Here is a 16255-nt window from a genome sequence, read left to right as displayed (position 1 = left end):
CATACAAACCAATCATTCACCATAAAACATATAAATCAAATAAAGTTTTAAATACAAGTATAACAACTTAATAACATGGTTTTCAAATAAGTAATCATAATACTTGTGCCAAATCAAAGTTATGGGAGACTGCTCTCCTAAGAGTGACAGCTTGGCTTCACGCCCTCACCACAAAATTCAAGATGACAAACAAAGAAAAATACAATAAGATGAATCTCAACTCAAAAGCAAGGAAACAATAATTCAAAAGAATACACAACTCCCAACACACATACCCAATATGAAATGGTCTAAAAACCTCTCCAAACCTTCACCGTTGCTGCGGCTAGGCTTAGAGCCGCCAAGGTACTCATGTCCTTAATGTTGACCCATCGGTTTACCGTATGGTGCCTCCGACTCCCCGATGACATTAAATCAAGGCTCTACACTCCCACCTGAACTTGACCAATGAAAGATCAGCCGGTCTACTACACCACCTCTACAAGGCTAGCCATAGAGACAACCTACTGCAGTAGGATACCACCATACAAACTAAATAATATAAGTATACTCCACATGGAGTCCAATAACCAGCACAAAACTTAATAATCGAGAATCACTGTCATTTCCACAAGGAAATGATGAACATACAAGCATGTCCAAAGTTTTTAACACAAATCAATTCACAACTTACAAATCAAGTATCAATCCGAAAATCCTTTCCTTTGAATAATATTACTTTACAAACATGAAGCATCAATAAATAATCTCATTTCAAGGCAATAAACATCTCGATTCAAATATATAAGCCAACAAGACCTTACTCAAGCAATATAGTATATATTTAGGTAATTTCTTAGTAAAATTATGCATAATTAATCCCACTCACAACTTTGATGATTTAACTTCCCCGGACGCTAATCCTCTGCTAGCTTCTTACCTCGAGCCAAAGCACAACAAAACACCAACAAGATTTAGCGAAAATAAATCAAACAATGAACCCCTAAGTCTCTCTAACAAATAACCCTAAATAGATCATAGAGTTGGCTCAAAGCTAGGTCTAAAGATTACCAATGAATTCTTAAGAGTTTGAGCTTCACTCTAATCCAAATAAATCAAAGAAACAACTAAAGCTTATCGGTACTACAGTAAACTCTGGATTGCTACAGTAAATTTGACCCTTACATAGATTTTCTCCCGATTTACATCATCAAACAATGAAAATTCTTTACAATCATCCACCACAAAGAATCACAAGATCAAGGGCTTCAATTTAAGCCCATAAACATCCACAAACAAGTAAAAATCTAGGATTTGTTCTAGGTTTTCAATGAATGTAAATACCATAAAATACAAACCAAATACGAAGTAAAATGTCGGATCAAAGCTTATACCGGATTCAAGAATATGAGAGAAGGATGTTTTGTGTGTTTGATTTGCCGGTGATGGATACCGGAAAAATTCTCTAGGGTTTAAGTGCTCAGCCAAAAGAAACAAAGAAAGAGGAAGAAGAAGAGAAGGAATTAATGAAGAATTCGTGCCACTACAGTAACAAAGTTGCTACAGTGTTGGGCTAAAAAACTACAATACTAAGTTGACTATAGCTCCAGTAAAAAACTGGTTATAACACAAACTACGTTGATATCTGACATAACCCTCTTGGAGCCATCGATAAGGATGGAGAGGTATACATCAAATTATTGTTTATCAATTCAAAGTTTGATTAAAAGTATACAGTCAAATTCTAAAATTTTATTAATGTTCTCACAAATTTTTCCCTTCCCCGTAAGATGAGCTTAATATTAAATGATAATTTAAAGAAATAATTTAACTATAGGAGAGAAAAGAATCAAAAACCTCAAAATCGGGAAATTAACAAGATGCCTTGTAAATAATTTATTTTAAAGAATATACAGCCCTAAGTTAGCCACTACTACTTTTTAAAAAAAATTTAAATAAAAATTAAAAATATAGTAATAATAATACTAAGTTGTAAAAAATATTTATAAAATAAATATAACACTTTAAATATTCTTAATTTATCTATTATCTTGGCTTTTAATAAATAACAAAAAGAGGAAAAATTTATGTATCATACCCAAATAATTAGAATTAACAGCTTATTAATGTTATATGGTTTTCCTAGGTATGTTTTTTTAAATATTAAAATTTTTACTGAGATAAAAGTCCTCATAAAAAATCACTTATTTATTAATTAATCTAAATGGTAAAAATAAAAAATAAAAAAATAAAGAAAAAAAATTAATTAATTAATTAATTAATTAACTAAAACCCGCCAGGTTGGACCGGCAACTTCCGCACGGAAAGAAGCGCGTTTTCTTTGTGTCCCTGTTGACCTTTCTGCCCCTTTCTTCTCGCGCGCCGGCCTTGAAATTAACTTCTCTTTTCTCTAGTCAAACCAAACGAAATTTAGAGAAAGAGAGCACGATGCTATAAGGATCCAAAGGCCTCTCCCCGCTTTCTCTCTCTCCATCCTCCTTGATTCCTCCTCCGAAGGTTCAGCGACTTTGATCCCAATTTTCTCTCGATTTCAACATCTTGATCTTCATCTTTGGTTTTTTTTGTGTTCTTTGATGAATAACAACGCTGCTGGTTCGAGCTCCGGCTCCGGGGACGCATCACCGGCCCGGAGGAACTCCAAGCGTCCCAAGTGTATCCGTCTATCCTTTTGTCTTCGTCGTTTTTGTTTTCTAGGGCTTAGTTCTTAGAGCATCGATTTTATATGCTGTTGGGATTTGATCTATTTCGATTATTTTGGTTTTGGTTTTGCTATTTTTAGATCTGGGATTGTTTTTATTGTTTGTTGACATGTGAGTTGCTCCCGTTGACCTGCAATTTTTTTTTTGTGGTTTTAATTGATTTAAATCTTGTTTGAATCACTAGTGAAAGGATTGCCCTTTTTAAAAAAAAAAAAAAAAAATTGTAGTTTTTAGCTGAAGCTCATCTGGGAAGTGTTTCTTGTTCTTGTGTTTTCAGATTCTAAGTTTACTCAACAAGAGCTTCCGGCTTGCAAGCCTATTCTTACGCCACAGTGGGTAAGCAAGAGCAAGTTGATGATTGAGCTCAATTTTGGTGATTTTGTTTGTGCTTGTTGATTCTGATGGTTGGTCTTCTTTCAGGTGATCTCTGTTTTCACGCTTGTTGGCATCATCTTCGTCCCTATTGGTGTTGCTGCGTTGCTTGCTTCGAATGATGTATGATTTGCATGAATATTGGTGTTATATGTTGAATTGGTGGTGATGGTTCTCATCTTCTTGTTTGCTAATATGAAGGATTTTTTTGTCTTCATAGGTTGTTGAGATTATTGATCGGTATGATGCTGATTGTGTACCGCAAAACATGACCAATAATAAGGTTGGATACATTCAGAATGATGCAATCGACAAAACTTGTACCCGAACAATCAAAGTGAGATTCCTGGCTATGTATTCAATATATATTTAATTTAACTGTAAATTAAAATTGGAACTCATGACATGATTTTCTAGATCTATTGTCTGACAAAAGTTTTAAGTAGAAACATCCTTGAACCGCTGGATCATTGTTGTTAATGTAGTTAATGAGGGTTGCTTTGTTTTGTTTTGTTTGGTTTTCAGGTGCCGAAGGATATGGATCAGCCAATTTATGTGTACTATCAGCTTGATAACTTCTACCAAAACCATAGGAGGTATCCTTCATTAATTCTTTTCAATGCAAATCTATTTGACTTCCTGTTTGCAAGTGAATTGAACCATATATCCCGGCATGTTATGTTTGACTCCACATAACAATAAATATATTCCAAACATTATTATATTTTCTCTAGTAGTTTATGAGAACATTTATAAATCCAAGACAAGTTAGTGAAGGGGCAATAAGAAACAGGACAGAATTGGTTTGCTTTGCAATTGATTGTCATAGTAACTGTAGATTGTGTTTTGCCCTTGCTTGAAACAAGCTTTAGAATCTAGACTAAACCTGATTTTTGTGAGCCTTCAAAAAAGTATATGGGAATCTATTTTGAAGAAAATTTCTTCCTTTTCTGACTTGATGGGTTTATTTAAGGTATGTGAAAAGTCGCAATGATGGACAACTGCGGGATAAAAGCAAAGAAAATGACACAAGTGGCTGTGATCCTGAAAAGACCACTTCTAATGGCGTCCCAATTGTTCCTTGTGGTCTCATAGCATGGAGTTTGTTCAATGATACGTATAGTTTCACCCGTGGCAACAAATCATTGACTGTGAACATGACGGACATATCCTGGAAGAGTGACAGAGACCATAAATTTGGAGATGACGTCTTCCCCAAGAACTTCCAGAATGGGAATCTCACTGGTGGTAAAAAGCTCGATGCAAACAAGCCGGTAAATCCCTTACCCATTTTCTGTAACTAACAGATGATTTCTATTTATTATCATATCTTCCTGTTGCATAAGTATTATTTTGAAGAAATATTAGGCACAAGGGATTTTATCACATTCCATTTCTAACTGTGCTATTTTCTTATCTTTTTCATGCTTAATTTCTTTTAGTGGGAAGCCATCTGCTAGGTATGCAATATCCAAGGTAGGCAGCTAGTTCGAATGGTTTTGCTTCACTCAGACTTCTTAGTCTGATGAACAGTATGATAAAACTTTGTCTGTTGAATGCCCAATCTAACTTGTCTGGTTATTTTATTAGTGTATGTGCCTATATGGATTATTACCTTGAAAAGTGAGTGCTTAACATAATGGAAATATTTATCTGCTTTTCTTTTGCTTTGAACAGCTGAGTCAGCAGGAGGATCTCATTGTTTGGATGCGAACTGCTGCTCTTCCCACATTTAGGAAGTTGTATGGGAGAATTGAGGTGGATCTCAAGGAGAATGATACCATCACAGTGACACTGAAAAACTATTACAACACCTACAGTTTTAGTGGCAAGAAGAAATTGGTGCTGTCCACTACAAGCTGGCTTGGTGGAAAGAATAATTTTCTTGGCATCGCATATCTTACTGTTGGTGGATTATGCTTTTTCTTAGCAACAACCTTCACTGTGGTATACTTGGTAAAACCAAGGTAAATTCTTTTACAATTTTCCATCTGAATATTTTCACTTGACGATAGGATTTTAGCCAATGCATGAATAGATTCCTTTAGTTATTCTTCAAGAGAAGTGTTCTACACAATAAACATGTGTTTTGCAGGCAGATTTAACAAAAAAGAGTAATGCTATTTGGGCTGAACATGTTGCCCAAATAATGTTACCGAATGATGTGGACATCTAGTTAGCGTCCACATCATCATCATCTTTTAAAAGAAGAAACAAAACCTAGGCTGCGCCCCCACAGTCCCCTCGCCGCCGTCTCTTGTCCTCCAATATGCATTAAATTCATCCAGTTCCACTCATGTCATGCCGCATGACGCCATGCTTGCTGCCTTCCCTTCTCTTCTGCTCGCACCCTTGCCTCTGCCTCTCCCACTATTCACATTGCCATGACCCTTGAAGCGGCCTTCCTTTTCCTTGCCACCTCCCTACGCTGCCATTTAAAATCCACAAATTTCCCTCTTGGATCAATCTTAAGCTTAACAAATTGTAATTTAGTCAAATTGTTGGTGTAAGATTTGATTTACTTATTTGAATTACTTGCATGCCAAATATAAAACTCAAAGTATAATGGTGTATACATTTTGGAAACCCAAGACCTTGCTTGCTTGTTTGGGAGAACTTTTTCCTTTGACTTAATTAATATCAATTAAAATAAAAATTATAAATTATAAATTTCTAATTAATGCGGTATATTTATTAATGTAAATTTTCTTCATATTTAATTATTAACTATATTTATTTAAATGATTAAAATATTGGTGGGCTAATCCAACTTGGCCTTTTTAGCAATCCTTGCTTTTCATGTCCTGACAACTTGGAATGTGGTAGGGTTTGGAAAAGTGTTTTCCTTTATCCATTTTAGGGAAATGCTTCTAGTTATTTATATGTATAAAGGGTGGGGAAGGAAATTGAGCAAAAACAATATTTCCATTTCCATGATTTGGGTAATTTTGAGATTCCTCTTTTTGACCAAGTTGGCCATTAAGGATAGTATCTTGCTTTTGTTATAGACCTGCAAAATAATGAAGTTTGAGCATATGGGAGCATCCAAATACCATACACTGCCCAAGTTCTTAATTTTCATGGATTCGAAATAATTAGCTCGGAAAAGGAGGTTTTCTTTTGCCCCACTGATATCTAAATGCCAATTATTAATCTTATGCCAAGAGTAGTTGGATTGATATTTACAAACTACCAAATTAATCGATATACGTTTCCAGTTCTTTTACAAACCTTGTTTCATTAACGCCAGTGACATACATTATGACTTAGTAAAGTATGATTTTTCAATATGCTCGCCATTGCCACATTGAATATGCACTTCTTTGCATTTACAATTTAAACGAATATTCATGTTTGGCAAAATTAGTTTTCTATTTTCTTAACCCTAAAAAGCTGGTGAGACTAAGTACTGAAGCCACCGCTAACATTATTTCTTCCCTCTGACATTCTAAATTCATACCTTTTGGATTTCCTTTTTGCAGAAAACTGGGAGACCCTTCTTATCTGTCATGGAATAGAAACACTGGAGGCCGCTAACAAATAGATCTTTCTGAGTTACCAAAAGACAGGATGCCTGTTTGTGTATGTCTTCACAGATTTACCTTGTTTTGCATGTATGATTTGGGCCTAGTTCCTTGCCTAAGGTAGTTTGTTACTTTTTGGTTCTTTCGAGCTTGTTTTATGTGGAAAATAAAACTTGACTAAATGCATGTACATTACAGCGTAAAAATTGTACTATTTACCCAATAATTTCAGGGGCATTACTTTCAGCAATCTAGGAATATTAACTTGTTTGTAACACTATAAATACCAGACCGGTACCGTGAGATAATCTGCTTGAGGAATGCTTGGCCTGAATTTAATTGATTTCATCTGTTTTTCCCCTTTCATGAGAACCATTTAATTAATTACCATTACACCACTAGCTTTTGTTGTATTACTTATGTCTATGATTATATTATTAAAAACATTATTCTCATGTGTTAATGCATTTTTTTTTCGTTTGTGTATTTTCATCCCAAATGATAATAATTTCTTAAATATTTTGAGACTTGATAGGATAAAATTATACCTTATGGCAAAATCAATAATTTTAAAAAGTGATGAACATGATTCATGAATCTAAATATAAAGTTATTAAAAAAAAAAAAAATCAACAGTGAGCAAATTAAAATGTTAAAAAATGATCTTTGTCCCGCTGTCTTTAGAGCCATCCGGGATCCGATACAATCCAAATCACCTGCCAATGTATCTGATAGCTAATGAAACCTCGCTGTTCTAAATTCAGGTAAACAAGACAACCCTAGTAATGCCGTTGTAAATTGGGCACTCCCCTTTGAGCAAAGTGGGGCATAGGGAGATGGGATCATGAGAACACTCCCCATCAAATAAATAACACTGCATAGCAATCAAAGTTTGGCTTGCATTTACAGAATTTCACATAAAGGACAAGAAGCCTACTCACTACTATGCTGTAAAACTCTTGATGCCCAAGGAGAAGACATGCTCTGGAAACACTTCATGAATAACCATGGATCAAAAGATAAATCTGGAATTACTGGTTTAAACACACGTTCAGCTCAGCTTGAGGGCTGGCGAGCACGTTTCAAAGTGTTGTAACCAAGATTCAGATCACCAGAAGACAACTTGGCTGAAATCGAAGTTTTGTAGGCCTCGGCCATGGCATTTGTAGTCTCAGAGAGATCGGTCTTCATTGTGGAGATGGTGGACTCCATGTACTCCTTGTACTTAGAAACCATGTCAATCAGTGCTAAGAGTTCATGAGCACACACTTGTGTTTCTTCATCGCTTTCTTTGACCGCAAATTCAAGCTTTCTTTCAGAATCCTGCAGATAATGTAGAGAAGTTCGTTATCCCTTCAATCATGTCTCATGCTAAGGAATGTCAAGCAATGGAGGAGCTGCTTATCTGAGAGCTTAAATAGGATAAGAAAAAAAAAAAGAGAATATACCCTCAGAAAATCTTCAGCTTCTTTTTCAACAGTCTCTAGTTGGTGCTCTCTCGCCCTAAATTCTGCCTTGATTTTTTCAGCTTCAGCTGCACATTCAGATGCATGGTCTTCCATAGCCTTCCTTATCAAATTCATCTTGGTTTCATACTGTAAAAAAACACATTATAGCTAACCTGATCTCACACTGAAATAAAAGAACACATTATAGCTAACAAGCTTTTAGAAAATATTAGTTTAGACTTACCAAACCTATCCACATACTAAAGTAGCAGTACTTGTGTCATATGTCTCAGAAATTAGAGATGTAGAATGAAAGAGAAACTTCTTGCTCTAACAAATTGAGAAATTAAAATGCTTCTACACCACACATTTCAAGCAATGGATAGAGTTTATGGCATTAAGGTTGAGGCTGCTTGTCAAAATAATCATTATAACTTGTTTTATGTCTACTTTACCATCCTTAATAAAAGAAGTCATGCCCAATAAAGAAGAGAAGATCAATTTACTATAAGAACTCTTGGATGCACATTTTTTAATGGAAAAAAAGATCAATCCCTTCAATCCCTTCATTCCAATGGCTCTCTCTATGCAATGCATAGTATAGAACTAGGTCAGCATAAGATTCAAAATGATTGCTAATTTTGGGTTTAATATTCAACATCAAGTATTTCTTGAAATATTCTGGCCATATTTGACTTCAAAATCATGCTTTTCTTGAAATAATCAACAAACAATTTATGCCCAAGTGACTATCAACTAGGAATTTGAATATTAAATACTATACTTTAAAATTCTCTAGGTGTAAGACAAGGTGTACCTCATCAATTTTGGCCTGTAAACCAGCAAGTTGATCTTTCTTTTCCTCAAGAATTTTAGTGTTCTGCTCAGTTTGTTGTTGCAGGGCAATTAACTCCTCGAACTTCAAAAGAGATGATTTCTTCGTATCTTCTGCAAGAGCATTCAGAGCAGGTTTAACAGTAGTTTTGTAATCAATTCCCAACACCTTAGATGGTGAGGATCCTTCAGCACTCAGAACATATTGGATGTCATTCCCAAGCTTTAACCTGGAAAAAAGACCAAAGAATAAGATTAGAAGATACCTTATAATATCTTAATAATCATGAACTAACATATCAAGGACAGGTTTTATAGATGTTTAAAATGCTAGCAATTGTTTTGCTTTATGGGAATCCAACATCATGCAACCACAAAGCTAGTATCCCCCGAAGTATGTTGTAAGAGTAGAAAACAAAAAATCAAAATAGACATGGAGATAAAAGAAAACCAAGATTAGGATATTTTCATCATCCATTTCAAAAGTATAAAAGAAATATCAAACTTTAATGTTATCTCCTAAATCCATGTTACCCATATGCAAGCACTAATATTCACAATTACAAACCTTATTTTCATCACAACCTATCAGGCCAGATTGCCTTTAAGGAAATCAAAACACTATAATACCAGAAGCCTCTCAATTCTAGAAACAGTTAACATAAAATGCTTGAAGAAGAGAATTAAATAAGTAGGAAAGATTCAAAATTGTCTCCTACATTCACATTACACAAACGCAAGAACTAATTTCAACTATTCTTTTATACCAACCCTATCAAGTTGAATTAATTTTAAAAAGACCAAAAACAATATTGCACCAGAAACCTCTCAACTATAAACAACTGACATAAGCTAAGCTAACTGGAGAGAAGACTTGGATCACTGGAATTTGCAAAGCAAATGAAGTTATAGAAGCAAACATAAGATCCTCTACCCAACATCAAAGCAAAATCCACAGAAGAGCACTGACAAGCAAAATCCACATTAAGCAGATGCCAGTTTCAGTATATAACTCAGTATCATTGAGCATGGGCATAGAATGGAAAGAAGATAAGGAAAAGAGAGGGTTTTACTTTCTAATTGCCTGATTGCATTGTTCCGCCAAAGCCTCCATCTCCTTGAATTTACGCCCTGCTGCAGCCTCCAGTTCCAGTGCCCTCTCCTCCATTGTTGACAACCCATTCTCAGACTCAGCGATATCCCTCTCAACAGCCTGCATCTCCCTTCTCATCCTCTCTGCATCCCTCGCGCTTACAGCCTGCCCATCAACCCTCTTCTTCAGCTCCTCATTCTCCTCCTTCATTCTCCGGATCTCACCCTCCTTTGCTGCCAGCTCTCGCTCCCAATCCCCCAGCGACCGCTCGAGCGAGGCCACTTTGGCGCCGAAGCTATCCACAACGGCGCGGAACTTGTTCACGTCCTCAGTCAGCAAACCTTTCTCACTCTCAAGAGCCTGGCGGCGTGAGGGGCCGGAGGTGAGTGCCCGGAGTTTCTCCTGGAGGTCGGTGGACTCCTTCTCCAAAGAATCAACGACAGAGGCGGCGTTCTTGGCTTGGTGTTCGGCTTTCTGGAGGTACTCAGCGTCTAGGGCCAAAACAGCGTCATCATCGCCGGAGATGAAGAGGGAATAGCTATGGGAGAGAAAGAGAAGGAGATCGTTGGGAGAGGGTGAGTCAGAGGGGCAAGATGAGAGGAAGTCGGAGTAGCGGGCGAGCTGGCAGAGCCAGTGAAGGGCAGAGAGAAGGGGAGGCCACGAATGGGGCGTACCGGGGGCCTTGAGTGCCGATCGTGGGAGCTTGATAGGGCAACGAAGAAGGCGGAGAAGGAGCAAGAGGTCATCATCGAGGGATTCGTTAGAGAAGGGGAAATCGAGGCGAGAGAGGAGGAATTTTAGGGTTTCAGTGATCTCACGAGCAGAGGGTAGCGGTGGCTTGAGGGAGAATGGGGCGGAGAGGGAGGAGAGGTAGGAATTAATGGATCGGAGAGCGGCGGATTGGGAGGCTCGATCAGTGAGGAGGGCGGATGGAGCGACGGACCCTCGGCCGCCGACGGAGGAGGGGCGGCTGCTGCAGAGACTGGCGTCGGAGTCTCGCCGTCCGGCGGCGAACGAACTGGCATCGAAGGGCATGGGGCGCTCGGAGACTCCATTGGAGACCCGCGGCACGATCCTTCTCCGTCCGCCGCCACCACCACCACCACCACCGCCACCGCGCATCGCTTCGTGGTTTCAAATTTTCGGTTTTGAAATCGAAAGCGGGTTCTAATTTATAATAATTAGTAATTAGACTATTTTTTAAAAAATTTAAAAATAAATGGAAATGTTTTTTAACAGAGGTGGCGAAATGAATTTTTTTTTTTTACCCTTATGAATTAAAAAAGAAAATAACATTTTGCTTTAAAGGAAAATTAATTTGGCAGCTCTAACTATAACATAAAATCATATATTTTATTATTATTATTTTTAAATGGATTAAATTGTATAGTTATTGTCATGTCTCATTTTTGAATGCATAGCGTTTCAAATAAAAAATCTTAGAGAAGATAATAACCATATATTACTTAATGTAAATGTTTAAATTAAAAAATTTAATTAATTATATAAAAATATTTATATCAATAATGTCAGTACTTTTTAAAACATTATTAATTTTTTATTAAAATAATTAAATTGTACAAAAAAAAGCTATCATATATAATAACTGCACACACCAATGCAACACACTCTAGACATTATTTAAAAAATAAAATAAAATAATATTAATATGTTACTTTTTCCCTAATTAAAAATTAAGAGTTGATTAGTGATTAACATATTTAAAAAAACTATTACCTAACAAATAAGTGGTAATGCAATTAATATTTATGCTGAAACTCTTTTTCAAAACATTAATGAAAGTTTTCAGAACATCTATAAAAATTTGGAGTGTGTGCAAATGATTTATCTATATTATTAAAAATATATATGTATATCGTAAAAAAAAATTATTATTGGTTTAATATAAAAAAAAAAAAGTGTTTTTCACATGTATATTCAAGGAGAAGGTCCCCACATTTTGTAGTTTGTACTTTAAAAAATATACAAATGAAGTACAAACTGGATTTTACACGTGGCAAAATATGAGTGGTAGATTTATGTGTTTGTAACATTGTAGCGATCCCCATTTAGAGCACCTCCCACATGCTTTCCCCCATCTCCGTCTTGATGCTTTCCTTTGTTGTCTTCCCAGCGTCCACAGTGGAATCCTCGGAGCTCAGTCTAATATATACTGTGAAGAGTTCAACTGCAAAGGTCCATTGCCATCCATGATGTCTCTATCTCTGCCAATACACCATCTCCTCCTCCCAAAACCCAGACTTGTTTGGAAGCCATCATCCAAAGGTTTGCTTGCTTTCTCTCTCAGTATCAGTTCATCTGTTTATCTTCTTTTGTTGTTGTCTTTTTTGTGTTTAGTAGATTTGAGAGCATTTCATGTCCCAATCCAAAATTGAAAACTTTGTCTATAAATATTGGTTTTTGTTCTTCTGAATAGTGTGTTTGGGTTTTGGATTGATTGCTGGGAAAAGAGCGAGTTTTCAAGTAAAGGTATGATGGAATTTGGTTCCCTTTGGTATTTGTATTCATGCATGAATTGAGAAAGAACTGGAAATCATGTTACAGTTTGCTAAGAGATCAGAAGATAGGATCAGGGAGGCATTGGCAAGAACACCAAAGGTTGAGCTTTCTGTTTCTTCTTATGACACGGCATGGGTGGCCATGGTGCCATCTCCGGAATTTTCAGAGTTTCCATGCTTTCCGAAGTTTGTTGATTGGATATTTTGGAAAATCAACAACCAGATGGCTCTTGGGGCCTTTATCATCTTCATCCCATGTCTTATCAAAGATGCTCTTTTGTCCACCTTGGCCTGTATACTTGCTCTCAAGCGGTGGAATGCCGGTGAAGAGCACATCAAAAGAGGTATCTTGAACCCTAACAAGTATAAATTGTTTGCCTTTTTGCTTGCTGGTATGTAACTTGGAATTTGATTTCTATATTACAGGGTTGTGTTTTATTGGATCCAATTTTGTATTGGCTATTGATGAGCATTTGATTTCTCCTGTTGGCTTTAATATTATATTTCCCGGTTTGGTTGAATATGCCATTGATATGGAGTTGAAGCTCCCTGTCAAACAAAGTGACATAGATGCTGTTCTTTACCTCAGAAATTCAGAACTAGAAAGGTATATATATATATAAATATATATATTTCTCTTGTTTTAAGTCATCTGAATTGCTCTTTTGATAAGACTTTCTTTGTAATTGGCAATGCTTGCATAAGCATGTGTGCATCTCTCCAATCTTACTTTTGGGCATCGCATATATGATGGTCAATGAAAATACTGTGTTTACGATATTAATACTCTTTCATGCTGGTTTCAGATTTAATTCTAAGATAAAATTGGATGTTCTGTCTTATGGTATACAGTAGATTTTGTTTGAGGATAGGAATCAGCAAACTCAAGGTTTTGAACTGCAAGACTGCAAGCCCTCGTTCAGTTATCTATCTAGATTATGATGTTCATAGTGTATATGCCCATTTTAGTTTCTTGTTTCTTTGGAGCAGTGATTCATCTATTTTATTTTGAAGAAGTAGACACACTCGAGAAGGGAAGAAAGCCTATCTGGCATATGTTGCAGAAGGGGTGGGAAAGTTACTGGATTGGCAAGAAATTATGAAGTATCAAAAGAGCAATGGATCACTTTTTAACTCACCGTCAACTACTGCTGCTGCTATGATATACTCTCAGAATGCGAAAGCTCTAGAATACTTGCGCTCACTTGAACAGAAGTTTGGTGATTCAGGTAAATGCCACTAATGGGGTTTGTTCAGACTTGCAAAATAATTATAATTTTTTTGCTCATTCTCTGACTTAGGTATGTTTTGTTTCTCCATTTTTTATCAGTTCCTACATTACATCCTGTCAGCATGCATGGCCAACTATGCATGATAGACAATTTTGAGAAGTTTGGAATCTCTCAACATTTTAGATATGAAATAAAGAGCATTTTGGACCAAACATACAGGTGGTAGTCCAAGACCATGCTTCTGGTGCATCTTATAATTCTAATAAACTAGAAACTTGACTTGAGCCAGTTTGCAGATGTTGGGTGCAGAAGGTTGAGGAATTGATGTCCAACATTAGCACTTGTGCACTTGCGTTTCGTCTTCTACGAATGAATGGATATGATGTCTCTTCTGGTGATTTTCCTTTCAGATGATTGTCCATTATATGATAACAGTTGTTTGTTTTTTCCGATTTGATTTGCTTGGGGCTTTGATCTCACTTGTTGATTCTGTGGTGCAGAGTATTTAGCCCAATATGATGAAAAAAGCACTTTTGATAATTCAATGGAAGGATACCTGAAAGATGTGAATGCTGTTTTAGAACTATATAAGGCTTCACAGGTCAAAATTTTTGCAGAAGAAAAAGTTCTTGATAAACTGAAATCCTGGACAAGCCATTTTTTAAGAGAGGAACTCTCCACTTATATGACAAATGATCACCGAAATGTTTTCAAGGAGGTGCACTCTTGATCTTTGCTTTTAAAGTTGGTTTTTCTAAATATGTTACTATTGTAATTCAGAAGAAAGACTATTTGAGGGGATTTTTTTTCCTAGTATAGAAACAGAAACTGAAACTGAAAATTGAGACCCTCTGCTTTTAGGTTGATTATGCTCTTAAGTTTCCCTTCTATGCTAATTTGGATCGTCTAGAGCACAAGAAAAATATTGAGCAGTGTTATATTGAAGACTTTCAGATTCTCAAAACTGCATACATGTAAGTTTTATTTGTAAACAGTTAAAATGGTAATATGTGTTTTGAGCATGCATTTAATTTGTATCAATCCTTCTCCAAACTAGTTCACATGGAGTTGATAAGAAAGACATTTTAGAATTGGCACTGGACGAATTCCAAATTTGTCGATCCATTTACCAGAAAGAAATCAAAGATCTTGAGAGGTCTGTGTGTTTGTTTCATGCAGAAACCCATTTTTCATCCGACTATTGATGTATGATGTTTCCCTTAATGTATACAGGTGGGCCAAGGAAAATAAGTTAGATCAGCTAAAATTCGCCCGGCAGAAAGTAGCATACTGTTACCTCTCAGCTGCAGCCACAATTTTCTCACCTGAAGCATCTGAAGCTCGCATGTCTTGGGCTAAAAATGGAGTTCTAACCACTGTAGTGGATGATTTCTTTGACATTGGAGGTTCTAGAGAAGAACTACAGAGTCTAATTTTGTTAGTTGAAAAGTATGGTTTAATTTGTTTATAAAAAAAAAAAAGAAGAATCTTTTGTTATGTACTTCACCATGCCTTTTGGAATTATATTCATAACAAATTTTTCAAGCACGCATGAATAATCAGTTTTCTTGATTCTTATGTAGGTGGGATGGAAATCATGAACAAATACATTGCTCTGAGCAAGTTAATATAATCTTTTCTGCTCTCCGAAGCACAATTAATGACCTTGGAACAAAGGCATCTACTTTACAGAACCGTAATGTTACTGATCATATGGTCAAAATTGTAAGACCTATGCCGTACATATTTTAATCCTGATATATTTTCATCATGAAAAGCTACAAGTGTTTGACATGGATTTATATGGTTTCTGGCAGTGGCTTAGTTTGGTGAACTCCATGATGGAAGAAGCAGAGTGGCTAAGGAACAATGCAGTACCGACTTTGGATGAATACATGGAAAATGGATATGTATCATTTGCATTAGGTCCCATCATTCTCCCTGCATTATATTTTGTTGGTCCGAAGCTTTCAGAGGATGTTGTCCAAGATCCTGAGTATCAAAATTTATACAGACTCGTGAGCACTTGCGGGCGACTCCTTAATGACATTCACAGTTTTGAGGTAAGACTTGATGTACTTTTACAATCATCCTTGAACAACCACCTGTTTTTTGAGTTGTTGAGACTGATAATTCTTTGAACAGAGAGAAGGGAAGGAAGGAAAATTGAACAGTGTAGCATTGCGCATCCTTCATAGCAATGGTTCTGTATCAGAAGAAGAAGCTAAGCGAGAGACGATGAATCTCATCAACTCGATCCGGTGTGAGCTGCTAAGAATGGTGTTGCAGAGCAAGTCAAGTGTTGTTCCAAGAACTTGCAAGGAATTCTTTTGGAACATGAGCAGAATACTGCACTTGTTTTATATGAGAACTGATGGATTCTCATCACCAAAAGAGATGATGAGTGCTGTGAATGCTGTGATTTATGAACCTCTTGATGTTAGCCATCTCTTGTCAAAAAGTGCATTGAAATTATGACTTGATATACATCTTTTTTTGAGTGTAAATTGTTAATGAATAAGTTTTCCTTGGTT

General features: G+C 36.3%; 3 protein-coding genes across 3 annotated transcripts; 2 read left to right on the top strand and 1 right to left on the bottom strand.

The window, feature by feature from the left end:
* Nucleotides 1-2307: 2307 nt before the first annotated feature.
* On the top strand, nucleotides 2308-6943 carry LOC120250685 (ALA-interacting subunit 3-like). Its single transcript, XM_039259518.1, has 8 exons — nucleotides 2308-2652; nucleotides 2977-3035; nucleotides 3120-3194; nucleotides 3292-3408; nucleotides 3597-3667; nucleotides 4045-4345; nucleotides 4749-5038; nucleotides 6554-6943. Exons 1-8 carry the CDS (start codon nucleotides 2574-2576, stop codon nucleotides 6606-6608), a joined length of 1047 nt encoding a protein of 348 aa, XP_039115452.1. The 5' UTR covers nucleotides 2308-2573; the 3' UTR covers nucleotides 6609-6943.
* A 379-nt stretch (nucleotides 6944-7322) lies between these two features.
* LOC120283946 (kinetochore protein NDC80 homolog) lies at nucleotides 7323-11095 on the bottom strand. The gene is made up of 4 exons (XM_039290765.1): nucleotides 9951-11095; nucleotides 8861-9107; nucleotides 8044-8190; nucleotides 7323-7918 (listed from the first exon to the last, which is right to left on the bottom strand). The coding sequence occupies exons 1-4, from the start codon at nucleotides 11090-11092 to the stop codon at nucleotides 7652-7654; spliced, it is 1803 nt and encodes a 600-aa protein (XP_039146699.1). The 5' UTR covers nucleotides 11093-11095; the 3' UTR covers nucleotides 7323-7651.
* Nucleotides 11096-12064: 969 nt separating this feature from the next.
* LOC120283944 (ent-kaur-16-ene synthase, chloroplastic) lies at nucleotides 12065-16255 on the top strand. The gene is given in 16 exon segments (XM_039290764.1): nucleotides 12065-12256; nucleotides 12408-12460; nucleotides 12536-12688; nucleotides 12691-12747; nucleotides 12749-12833; nucleotides 12916-13096; nucleotides 13504-13718; nucleotides 13820-13940; nucleotides 14018-14115; nucleotides 14222-14439; nucleotides 14583-14695; nucleotides 14779-14877; nucleotides 14955-15170; nucleotides 15305-15446; nucleotides 15539-15784; nucleotides 15867-16255. Coding segments are annotated over 16 exon segments (2406 nt in total). The 5' UTR covers nucleotides 12065-12180; the 3' UTR covers nucleotides 16200-16255.

Source organism: Dioscorea cayenensis, chromosome 19 (genome assembly GCF_009730915.1).
Source record: "Dioscorea cayenensis subsp. rotundata cultivar TDr96_F1 chromosome 19, TDr96_F1_v2_PseudoChromosome.rev07_lg8_w22 25.fasta, whole genome shotgun sequence".
In the NCBI taxonomy this organism is placed as follows: domain Eukaryota; kingdom Viridiplantae; phylum Streptophyta; class Magnoliopsida; order Dioscoreales; family Dioscoreaceae; genus Dioscorea; species Dioscorea cayenensis.
The sequence above is the reverse complement of the archived record's forward strand: the minus strand, read 5'-3'. Positions and strand labels throughout refer to the sequence as shown.

Excerpts from the sequence above, each read along its gene's own strand:
- LOC120250685 (XM_039259518.1), top strand. The coding sequence starts at position 2,574 with ATGAATAACAACGCTGCTGGTTCGAGCTCCGGCTCCGGGGACGCATCA. Across the intron at positions 3,036-3,119 it reads CTATTCTTACGCCACAGTGG|GTGATCTCTGTTTTCACGCT; the intron begins GTAAGCAAGAGC and ends GTCTTCTTTCAG. Across the intron at positions 3,195-3,291 it reads CGTTGCTTGCTTCGAATGAT|GTTGTTGAGATTATTGATCG; the intron begins GTATGATTTGCA and ends TTGTCTTCATAG.
- LOC120283946 (XM_039290765.1), bottom strand. The coding sequence starts at position 11,092 with ATGCGCGGTGGCGGTGGTGGTGGTGGTGGTGGCGGCGGACGGAGAAGG. Across the intron at positions 8,191-8,860 it reads TACAGGCCAAAATTGATGAG|TATGAAACCAAGATGAATTT; the intron begins GTACACCTTGTC and ends GTTTTTTTACAG. Across the intron at positions 7,919-8,043 it reads AAGCTGAAGATTTTCTGAGG|GATTCTGAAAGAAAGCTTGA; the intron begins GTATATTCTCTT and ends CATTATCTGCAG.